This window comes from Vicugna pacos, chromosome X, assembly GCF_048564905.1.
Source record: "Vicugna pacos chromosome X, VicPac4, whole genome shotgun sequence".
Taxonomy (NCBI): domain Eukaryota; kingdom Metazoa; phylum Chordata; class Mammalia; order Artiodactyla; family Camelidae; genus Vicugna; species Vicugna pacos.
The window spans coordinates 82,948,714-82,961,349 of record NC_133023.1 but is presented as its reverse complement, the minus strand read 5'-3'; the positions used below and the strand labels follow the sequence as shown (position 1 = coordinate 82,961,349).

The window sequence follows — 12,636 nt, the reverse complement described above, 5'->3', positions numbered from 1 at the left end:
ATAAGATATTGTAAAAGCAAGATATATTGCTGTCACTAAGATTGTCATTTTCACATAAGAAGGAAAAAGGAATTGGTTCCAGAATAACAGTATGTGCAACCACAGTCACCATTAAAAAATTTTTTATTTAACTAAAATTGATTTACAATATTGTGTTAGTTTCACGTGTACAGCTTCAGATTCTTTTCCATTATAGATTATTGCAAGATATTGCACATAGTTCCCTGTGCTATACAGTAAATCCTTGTTGTTTTTATCTATTTTATATATATTGGTGTATATCTGTTAATCCCATACTCCTAATTTATCCCTACTCCCATTTCCCCTTTGATAACCATAGATTTCTTTTCTATGTCTGTGAGTCTGTTTCAGTTTGTAAACAAGTTGATTTGCATTATTTATTTAGATTCCACATATCTGAATATTTATATTCCACATATAAATATCGTAATATTCATCTTTCCCTGCCTGACTTCACTCAGTGTTTCACTGATAATCTCTAGGTCCATCCATGTTACTACAAATTGCAATATTTCATTCTTTTTTATGGCTAATATTCTATTGTAAAAAAATGTGTATATATATATATATATATATATATATATATATGTATATCTCCACATTTTCTTTATCCAGTCATCTATTGATGGGTATTTGGGTTGTTTCTATGTCTTGGCTATTGTAAATAGTGCTGCTATGAACATTGGAGTGCATGTATCTTTTAAAATTAGAGTTTTCATCTTTTCTGGATATATGCCCACGAATGGAATTGCTAGATCATATAGTAAGTCTAGTTTTAGTTTTTTAAGCAACCTCCATACTGTTTTCCATAGTGGCTGCACCAAATTACATTCTCATCAACAGTGTACGAGGGTTCCCTTTTCTCCACAGCCTCTCTAGCATTTATCATTTATAGACTTTTTGATGATGGCCATTCTGACTGGTGTGAGGTAATACCTCATTGTAGTTTTGATTTGTATTTCTCTAATAATTAGCAATGTGGAGCATCTTTTCATGGACAGTCACCATTTACTGAAGTTCACTTTACATGGTTTATTTCATTGACATCTTGAAATAACCCTATGAGGTATTCCTTTTATCACCATTTTACAGATGAGAACTGAGGCTCAGACAGATCAAGGAAACCTCCCCAAAAAGTAGAACCAAAAAAAAAAAATTAAATGGAACATGAGAGAAAGATATGAAAATTAGAGAATCAGCCCAGGACATACAATATCCAACTAATAGGAGTTCAAGAAATCTAGAAAACAGAAAGGAAGATATTATATGAGAAATAATATGATGTCTTAAAAATGAAGGATGAGTTTTTAGATTGAACGGGCTCACAAAAGCCCAGCCCAGTTAATGGAAGAAGATGCATAAGAAGGCATATCACTGTTAGAATTTAAAACACCAGAGACCAAAAGAGAGCATTTAAAGCTTGCATAAAAAAAAGTTACATACAAAAAATAAGAAATCAATAGGGGATCCAACTTTTCAAAAGCAACAGTAGAAGGAAGCACATATTGGAATAATGTTTTCAAAATTCCAAAAGGAAATTATTTCTAATTGGGAATTCTTCACCTGGTAAAAATTTTAATGATGTATGAAGAGCTATTCAGATACAGAGGGTTTTTTATAAAATTACCTCCCGTGCAATATGTCTCAGGAAGTTAGTGCAGGATGTGGACCTGCAAAACTAGGGCATAAAGCAAGAAAGAGGACAACCTGAGATCTAGGAAACAGAATCTAACACAGAAGAGAAGAGAATTCCCAGGATGACAGCTGGGTGGCAGGCTTAGAAGGCAACTGTTCCAGAATGGCTGAGGAGGGCAGCAAACTCCACTAGGGATGTCTCCAAGAAAAAGAAATGGAACTCATAGATTACCTAATATATTTGACCATCCTGAGGGGAGTTTAATGGTTCTGACAGAAAGTTGGGGGCTGAATTCAAGACAGGTACATAGAAAAACAAATTAAACCAAATGTACAGTGTGGAGAATATAGTCAATACCTACATGATATCTTTGTATGGTGACATATTGTAACTAGACTTATCGTGATGGTCATTTTTAAATATATAGAAATATTGAATCACTGTGTTATGTAACAGGAACTAACAGTATTGTAGATCAATTGTACTTCAAAAACAAACAAACTCATAGAAAAATAGATCAGATCTGTGGTTACCAGAGGCGAGGGTGGGGGAGTGGGAATTGGATGAAGGCAGTCAGAAAGTACAAACTCCCAGTTATAAGATAAACAAGTACTAGGAATGTAATGTACAATATGATAAATATAATTAACATGGCTGTATGTTACATATGAAAGATGTTAAAAGAGTAAATCCTAAGGGTTCTCAACACAAGAAAATTTTTTTTTCTATTTCTTCAATTTTGTATCTATATGAGATAATGGAGGTTCACTAAACTTACTGTGGTCATCATTTCATGATATATGCAAATCAAATGATTATGCTATACATCTTAAACTTAAATGGTTCTGTATGTCAATTATATCTCAGTAAAACTGGAAGGAAAAAAATAAATCCAACCAAAAGAGACCATTTGGGAAAAACAAAATAAAGGAAGTATAGTTACTGGCACTTTACATGGATCAACTGTGAGCAATAATTACATGGTATAATGCAAATATTGAATATTTTAACCAAAATTTGTTGTATTTCTTGAAGAGAACTACAAGTGCACTTGGTGTGTATGTATGTTGGGGGGCATGTATGAAAGCTAGTTCCTCATCTTCCATAGCAGAAATTTAGAAATAGATAATTTATAAATCTAATAAATAACAATAAGAAATAATATTAAGCATTAGGGTATTACACAGAAGTAAAGACTTTTATGCCAAAAGAGAGCTAAAAGTGTTAAAAGCAGTTTTAACCAAGAGCAGATTTATTACAACACACTTCTGCAGGTCAGAAGTCCAGCCCAGCATAACTGGATTCTCAGTTTATGGTCTCAGAAGGCTGAAATTACGGGGTCAGCCAGCCTGGGCTCCTGTCTGGAGGTGCTGGGAGAGAGTTTGTTTTCAGGCTTATTCAGGCTGTTGGCAGGATCCAGTTCCCTCTAACAAACACTTTCTACATGGCCGCTTCCACCCTTAAGTCAGTAACAGCATTTCGGGTCCTTTCTGTGTTTTGACTCTCCTTCTCTTCCGTTTCCAGCCAGAGAAATGTATCTGCTTTTAAGGGCTCAAATGATTAGATAGGACCCACCCAGATAATCTAGTATAATCTCATTTTAAGGTTTGTAATCTTAATCACATTCACAAAGTCCCTTTTGCAATGTAAAGTAACATTTTCACAGGTTCCAGGGATTAGGGTGTGAACATCTCTTCTGGGATAAGGAGGGGTGGGGCAGGGAACTGTTTGTTATAAGCGCTAGGGTACTCTTTGACTTAAAATTATTTACATGTTTTATTTTGAGCAAATGAAACCCAAAAAGTTAAATTCAATGACCAAATTTGCAAGTATTAAATTCAAATAGATTCAGTTTTAAAGAATGTATCAGATGTAGTCATTATACAAGCAATCTATATTAAAGTCTTTTTTTGTGTGTTTCTTCACAAAATGACCTAAGATCTACAAAGCAGGATAAGAAATATTTGTTAGGCACAACCATAGCTGGGCCCTTGTGAAAGTTCTGATTTGGATGGACCACAAGGCTCTTTCAGTATATCAATTCCTTTGTTTTTACTATTGTATTAAAGGGCTGACTTTGGTTACTTTGGGAAGTTACTGCCAAAAGCTAACTGTTTCCTGTAGCAAGCGTAGGAGTTGACCATAAACATATTTTCCTGATACGCAAAACAAAAGTCATGAGTCACCATCTTAATTTTTGCAGAATATCAAAATAGAGCTAATCTAGTCCAACCTTCTTTTATAGATGAGAACACTGATGCCCGGAGAGAGGAAGGAAACTGCCCACTGCATTGCTGTAGATGTAGGTAAGAACTTCACTTGTAAATGAGCTCCAGAACTTGTGGCTACTATTTTGAGCCTTGGATGGGATGATAACTCACTAAGTCTAACATCTTCATTTTATAGATGGGGAAGCAGACACAGATAGGAAGAGATACCTGCTTGAGGTCATTTGGAACTCCTAAATTCTAATCTAGGTTTCTTTTCCTGTACAAACTAGCCTCCCCATGACTAAGCACTTGATACCATGCCGAATCTTATTCACTTCTAAATTCCCAGTACCTAGCACATTGTCGGGCTCATAGAGGAATTAATGCGGAAGTGAATTTTGTAAGACATTGTATAAAACTCACTTTATAATTAAATGATTTAAATTCTCAGTATTCCAGTTGATAAGCAATTTAGCAATAATTTGAAATGTTCCTTCTTTAGGTAGCCAGCTCCTTAGGACAAATAAGTACATCATTGGCTATATTATACAAGCTCTGAAGTCAGGCTGACTTGTTTTCCAAGTCTGTCTCAGTCACAAGCTAAGCTGTACGATCTTACACATATACCTCAATCATTGTATGTCTTAAGTTTCTTCATCTATAACATGAAGATAATAATGTAACCTATCTCATGGGACTCACATGGGGATTTATTGAAATAACACATATAACTTGGCACACAATAGCTACTCAATAACTATTAATTTTCTCTTTTTATATAATGGTCTACCTAGTAAATGTTGAAATCTAGCAGTGAAATACTTTCCCATTGCTAATGGTAAACTAAAAGCACTACCATTAGAAAAGATAGTTAAAGGCCAAAGAACATTCAGGAAGAAATCATCTTGGGAATTGATGTCAAAAATATCTAGCACACCCAAATGTCAGTAAAACCCCTCCCTTGCTTAAAGTAAAAGCTTGCCAAGATTTAGCTACAGTATTCAGAAGAAAACTTTAGTGCTTGATTTAATCATCAGAGTTTAAAAGAAAACAGGATTTGAAATAAACTGTTCTTGTCTTCTTACTTTCTTCTAAAATTACTAATATTGCAGTAGCATAATATGCTACTCATGTGAGCACAAAGTTGTGCTTGTAAAAGAGCAGAAGTTCATGGAAATGACAAAATGGTAGATTACCCTGGAAAGCAAATGGGCTTAGATCATTCTGGTGCCTCTGCCCTGAGATGAGGTGAACATGCTTGTGGCTACAGGAATTTGTTTACCATAGATCTCATACAGATATACAATCTCAAGGGTCCTGGTTAAATGTTTTCTGTCATAATACTCAAGTGTGTCAATGTGTTGAGAATTAAAAGGCAGGTTTCCTTTTTATTCAAAACAAAACAAAACTATACTTACCTGGAGGTGGACTTCCAGAACCTTCTTGGATCACTTTAGATATACAAGTAACCTGAGCAAGATGAGTACCCCCTACCCATATCCTAGGACTTGAATCCTGGAAAAATGCAGGAAAGTTAACAAATATGGTCAGGATAAAGGTCCATTCCTAGAATGTAATACAATACAAATGAGAAAGACCCTCTGTGACATTCAAACCATTTTGCTGTAGCTACAGAAAATATGAAACCACATCACCGTCTCTTAAGAGGGCAGCTATTGGAAACTGATTTTCTTCATTTCAAACATAACCTGCTTATATGATTAATTCATAAGTAGAGGTCTCTCATCATGTATACCATGACAGTCTCCTTAAGTACATTGCACTCTATTTTAAGCTTAAAAGTAGAAAGGACTAGTTCTCGATTTCCCTTAATTGTCATAGCCACAATTTATCAGATACTTCTGTTCCTTTAGGTACTGTTTGTAAAGGCTGTACTAAAATTAAACCAAGTGCATGCCTTTATCAGAAAACAGGCATACTGAGAGCAGGAAAGTTTCTGGTAAATGACTGTAAGATAAAATAGCTGTTTTGGAATTTTTTCCCAACTTATATTCTTTTAACTCCAATTTCTTCTGCCACACACTCCCCACAATATATTCCCCAAAATAAGACAAAGGAAAACATCTGGGTGACATACAAAAAGACAATATTTATTTTACTCAAGCTTTCCTATAAGAAGTTAAACAAAATGATCCCTAGGTGAAGGCATTACCAAAAATGTTAACATTGTTTCATGTATCCCTTCAGTGCCCAGATGAAGAAAAAAGTTATCTGAATGAAAGAAGAAGAATGAGCATCCTTACAGTGGGTTTACTTAGCTATGTGGAGGAAAAAATCCATACAGGTTAGACATAAAATAGTACACGAACTTACTACTTTCCTACAGATAATGGGAATTTCACTGAAGTCTCCAAGAGCTCCCAGGACCTGGGGATCACTTTTCAGCAATTATAAAACAGCCATAGGTGCTCTCATAATTCAATGCCCCCTTTTCCATCAAATATTTTACTGCTAAAAGAGCAAGATGGAAACAAAATACAATTTCCTGCAGGACTGTCAGCATCAGTAGTTCCTTGGGTAATCAGAATATCAAAGCATCCCCCAACTGCCATCTAAATAGGATAACAGGAAAAATGGCTTTGGGAGAGGCATTTAGGTGTTTTGTTTCCCAGAATTATAAGACCTGGCTAGGTAGTAATCTCACCCCTACACAGGAAAACCAAATATTCTTTCTAGAGAACAGTAGGACAAAGAGGAACATCCATGCCTGTCTCCCAACCTCAATCTGACCTCAAAAATAAAAGTACAGGGAGGAAGCACCTTGACATCTACCATTGCCATAAACCCCAATTTCCTCAGAGAAGCCAGGGCACAGAGCTCCTCTGCAGCAGTGCAAGCACGTTGCCACTTTTACCCAAACCTGTAAACAGTAGGAATCTCTGATCTCTCTTCTCCTAAGAGCAGGAATTGGAAGTAGCATTATCTTATTAATATGAATGGATGGATGTTTGGAGAACCTGTGATATAAAGTTCTCAAATTCCTGCTGGTAATTTGAGTCTATGTGTGTGAGGAGAGAAACACTGGTGGGGGGGGGGACTTCTCATTTCCATACTTTAAATTTGGAGGAATTGGGGGGGTAGAGGGAAGATAGATAGATAGATAGATACGTTGTGGGGATGGGTGGTAATGGACTCATAACATATACAAAAAAAAAACCAGAATACAGACGTTAGAGCCTTTGATGGCTGGCTATCCATATAAGAAGCAAAACCTACTAATAACTATTTGTGGGAATAAGGGAAAAGAGGAAGACACGACTATTCTTTTTTTTCTCAAGCAAATGGCAAAATTCTAGGTGAAGATAATCCCTCCTTTCTGTTTAGAAAATGCATAGAGAAATAGTGCTGAAAACCTTTCAAATAAATGCAGACTCACACAGAAGTTACAAAATATGCGAGAATTAGTCACTGATTCTCAGTCTACTCACACTTTACCTGAGATGCAAATTACTCCCTGCTCCTCTAGGTGTTCTGAGCAGATTTATATTCTAATTGCTAATTAAAGGTGAAAGACTACAATGAAGGGGATGAGGGAGAATGCAAAAGGAGAAATGGGTGTGTGAGATGGGGAGCTGAAAGCTCTGGAAAATGACCGGTGAGGAAAAAGAACTGAGGAGCCTCAGCTAGACTGTCAGTTCTTTGAGGGAGTCTGTGCCTCCCACCTCGGGGCCTCGCACAATCTGGACACATAGTAAATATCTGATTGGAGTAGCAGAGGTGAAGGAAAAACAATACCTCATTAGATTCTATGTGGTTCAAACTCTAATACCCAATAAGTCATTCTGCCTCTACTGCCCTTAAAAGCCTGAAATGACTTTGAAAGTTCTCAGTAAAGAAGCTGCCTCTGCTTTTTCTGTAGTTGTCATCAGCATGGCCATCACTGATGCCTGAGCCCTTCAAAGCAGAGGAAAAAATGCTGCTGAAGGGGACGATGATTCTGGGCTGTTAAGAGTTTTAATAGCCAGAGCCATTACTCAATGGGATCCCAAACAATAGATAACAGATTTTATCAATTTTGTTTGCTAGATGTTCTCTATGACTCAAATTTGGCTTTAGCCTTTGCACCCAAAATGAGTTCCCTCATAAATACAATTTGTTGATATTACTTGACACAAAGAATACAAAGCAGATACAGATCCCTCAGGAAGTCGTCACAACTCTTGATAAGATTAACTCGACTGCCATCATCACTTTTTGCTTTTGTCCCCTAGTTTGAAGCCTTCGCAAAAGATGTCTGCTTTTATAATTCAATGAGAATGACTCCACTCTCTTCTCCAAAGAGCCCATTATTTTTAGTTTTTCAGTGCACAACTCAGCATAAAGACCTGTGGCTCTTATGAGCTGCCTGTTTTTAAATGGACCAGTAGATTCAGTTTCCATTTAACAAGTTCCCAGATAACAAATGGAGAATGGAATGAATCTTCACAAGGTCACACTGAAGGTTAAAATAAATTATCCCATCACTGAGAGGCTCTCTTCAGGTTTTCTATCAGCACGACAGAGTCAGTTTCTTCTTTGGTTTGCTTCTCACAGATGTCGTACTTCTTCCAGTGCTGGAAGGGAAGAAAAAACACATACACAATGACTTTCCTAAACAACGTTCTTTCCCTGAGTACTCACAGGCAATGCTTATTTTTAGGTTTGCGTGCATAGAAGCCTGAGTGTATGTTTTCCTGTGTTTTTTTTTTTTGACCTAAGAATCTTCGTCTATTTGAACAACTAATGAAACACAACAATCAGCAATTAACATCAAAGGGGAAAAAAGCATGGGCTTGTTATATGATGTTTAGTGACTAGCTCAAGAGATAAACAAATGGAGACATCTCCAAAACTGGAAACAGTCTTCTGAAGAACAAAAAGGTGGCTTTTCTCACTTCAACTGTTTCTATCGTTATTTTCTTACCACGCAAATTTGACCGTTGCTCCAGAGATATCATAGGCTCAAAAAGGCAACTAGCATCCAGGTGAATGACAACATATAAAATGTCTTAGTGCGGTTAAAACTTTTTAAAGAGCTTGTATCAACAGCTTCATGTAACATCATTTGCTAGAAAAGGGAATTATGCATATAAGGTAAGCACATCTTGAACTCAATTTAAGTGTGTCTCTTATGGTGAAAGCCAGTTTCTTAGTCTTTGCCTTCTTTACGTATAAATCAAAGGAAAAAGTGAAACCTGAGTTTACTCCCCTTATCTGTAAAATAAAGTTGTTAGACTAAACCAGGGGGCGGCAAACTATGGTCTAAATGCCAAATCCAGCAGGCCCCCTGGTCTTGTAAAGAGTTTTGTTGGAACACAGCCACACTCATTTGCTTCTATATTGTCTGTGGCTGTTTTCATGCTACAACAGCAGACTTGAGTTGCTGTGTCAGAGAGCAAATGGATTGCAAAGCCAAAAATATTTACTATCTGGTTCTTTACAGAAAAAGTTTGCCAAGCCCATGTGCTAGATTACTTCAAAGCTCCTTTTCTGCTCTGCTATTTTCTGGTTTTATAAGCCTAGAAAAGGAAGTGGAAAGAAGGAAAAACAGAACAAGTAACAATGACTATTCAGCTGCCTCAGGCTGTGCAATTAGAGATGGACTCAGCAAGTCAGGAGCATTCAGTCTTAGAGAGCATTGGAGGGATGAGTTGGGAAGCGCTGCTTAAGATAGCCAAATTATTCTAAATAATGATTTAACTCTGGTACTCCTAGTGGAATAGCTAAAATGAAAAAATACTGACAATTCCAAATGCTGATAAGGATGCAGAGTCACTAGATCTTTCATATATAGGTAGAAATGTAAAACAGTACAGCCACTATGGAAGACAGTCTGACAATTCCTCATAAAATAAAATATACACTTACCGCATGACCTAGACATCCTACTCCCAGGTACTGACCCAAAAGAAAGGACAACATGTCCACACAAAGACCTCTACATGAATGTTTATAGCAGCTTTATTCATAAAAGCCAAAAAACTGCCTTCGAACAAATAAATGGTTAAATAAACTGTGGAATTCTGCTCAGCAAGAGAAAGCAATGAACTACTGATACACGCAACAACACGAGTATCTCTTAAATGCACTAAGTGAAAGAAGCCAGACTCAAAAATCTATGTACTGTGTGACTCCATTTATATGACATTCTGGAAAAGGCAAAACTTCAGGGACAGAAAACAGATCAGTGGTTGCAAGGGTATAGGGTCAGGGAAAGGTGTTAACTGCAAAGGGGCATGAAGGAACTTTCAGAGAGATGATGGAAATGTTCTCTATATCTTGACTGGAGTGATGGCTACAAAATTCCAAATATTTGCTAAAACTTCTAACTGTACACTTAAAAAGAGTAAAATTTATGGTATGTAAATCAAATCAGCAAACTTGATTTTTTAAAAATGTGAAACGCACAGACTTTTAATAAAAAACAATCTGAAAAAATTATACAACCTTGAAACAATGGCTTATTCAATAAATGGCACTAAGACAACTGGCTAAATATTTAAAAAATAAAGTTAAACCCTACCTCACCACCTACATGGATAAACTCTATATGGTTTAAAGACCTGTATTTAAGAAAACAAAATCATACACTAGAAACTGACACACTGTAAGCTGACTATACTTCAATTTTTTTAAAAGTGTATTATAGGACCAGGGCTGGCAAATTTTTCTGTAAATGGCCAGATAATATTTTCAGCTTTGAGGACCATATAGTCTCTGTCTCAAATAACTCAGCTCTGCTGTTGTAGCATGAACAGGCATGGCTCTGTTCCAACAGAACTTTTTTGTGGACCCTGAAATTTTAATTTCATATAATTTTCTTCTTTAGATTTTTTTTCAACTATTTAAAAGTATAAACACCATTTGCAGCTTGCACACTGTATACAAACAACTGGCAGGCAGAATTTGGCCCAGGGTCTGTAATTTACAGAGAAATCCAATGAGGAAATTATAGTGGTTGGCAGTATAGTTTTTGAATCTCCCCAAATGCTACCATAAAAACCACAAGTGGGAAAGGTAAGTATGGTAAATAGGAAAACAAACAAACAAAATCCATGGGTGCAATTTGTGACAAAACCAGATGAAAATGATGCTGCTATGAACCCTGAAATACGAGTGGGTGGGGACAAATTAGATATGCTACAAGAACAAAATGGTATTATCTATGGAAGAGTTCAGAGAGGGAATTAGCAGGGCATCTGATAGATCTGAGAACTCTGAAACAACTCACTTAGACCTCAGCAAGCTACTTTCTGAACAACAAGTGAGACTGGCAGAGGCCTGCACCATCAAATTGTGACTGAGTGCAAGGAGTCCATGGAACAGCCTGGGAACCATGTGGGCCCTATGAGCTCTCAAAACCATCCAAAGCTCCCTTCCTGGGCAAAGTCCCACTCTGAGGAGAAACTGGTGGGAATGGATTCCACATCGGCCACGACAGAGACAAGAGAGACAAAACAGAAATTCCAGATAAAAGTAGAGGTAGTGAACAGGCAAGGCCAGATTTCAGAAAGGAATTCACTGTAACTTTGAAAAAGTATCAAAAACAATAGAAGATGGAGTTCTATAGCCATGAAATTAGGGAAAAAAATTATCTTAAATCAAACCTCCTTCTGAAACTTCAGGAAAACTTCACGTCAAGCAACAAGAAGAATATTCTTACAGAATTAAAAACAAGCCAGAAAGGTATGTCCACAAAAAAAAAATACAAAGAGGTAAATTATAACCTAATATTTCAAAACTAGCTAAAATATATTAAGAAAAAGTTATATAATAGGAAAAATATGCATGATATGGAAAAATATAAAATTCAGAATAAGAACAACTCAGAAATGACATGGTAAAAACCCAAGAAAGAATCAGAAGTAAAAGAAAAGACTCATTTCAGAAATGAAGACTAGCTAGAAGAAACAAAGGGGCAAATACAACAGATAATACCTTAAGAGAAGCAAAAGATGAAAAGGAGGATTTTTTTAATCAAAAAGAAATGAAGGTGGATGAAAATTATTCAAGAGGATGTGACAAATATAAAAAACAGGCAAAGAAAAAACAAGGGAACAGGAAAAAAAGTAAGTGAAGAAATTTTTACTGAAATTATAAAAAAAATCTAAAACTACATACTGGAAAAGCATACCATATGCCTCGGAAACAACCCAGAATGACCAACACCAAGACATATTCTGGCAAAATTATTGGACTTTGAAGAAAAAAAATCTGTTGACAACCAGGCAAAAAAGACCAAGTGTTTTAATACAGAAAGAAAATTATATTGTCAGCAGACTTTGATTACATTTTATGCCAGAAGAAAATGGATGACATATTTAAGATAGCCAAGGCAAGAATATGTAAGCCATGGATTTTATATCTAGCTAAAATGACTTTCAATTATTAATTCAGGGAACTCCATCAACGTATAACTAATTCAGGAAATGTTAGTCCCATGAATCCTCCCTGAGAAAACTTTTGGAGCTTCAAAAACCAAAATGACTGGAGAAACATCAACATAAAGACCAGGAGTTAGCATCAAATACATACCCATATAGAATTAAGACTAAAGAGGGCTATAAGGGAGACAATAAAGTATATAATAGCCTTACATACTGACAAGGTAGATACTGGACAACTTTAAACATGGGGAGAGAATGGGGAGAACATAAGGGAAAACTGCTCTTTTCAATAATTATTAAAAATTATTTTATAGTTTGTCAAAAGTTCAGAAATTCCTTCACTTCTGTTTCTTTCTCATCTGTTAAATTCAAATAAAATAAA

General features: G+C 36.1%; 1 protein-coding gene across 1 annotated transcript in view; it reads right to left on the bottom strand.

Annotated features, from left to right (window-relative positions):
• Positions 1-5,957: 5,957 nt before the first annotated feature.
• The window catches only part of IL13RA1 (interleukin 13 receptor subunit alpha 1), a 48,936-nt gene continuing 42,257 nt past the window's right edge, over positions 5,958-12,636 (bottom strand). The window contains exon 11 of the mRNA XM_072955879.1: positions 5,958-8,441. Within this exon, the coding sequence (XP_072811980.1) occupies positions 8,349-8,441 (93 nt within the window). The 3' untranslated portion in view covers positions 5,958-8,348. The remainder of the gene's footprint in view (positions 8,442-12,636) is intronic.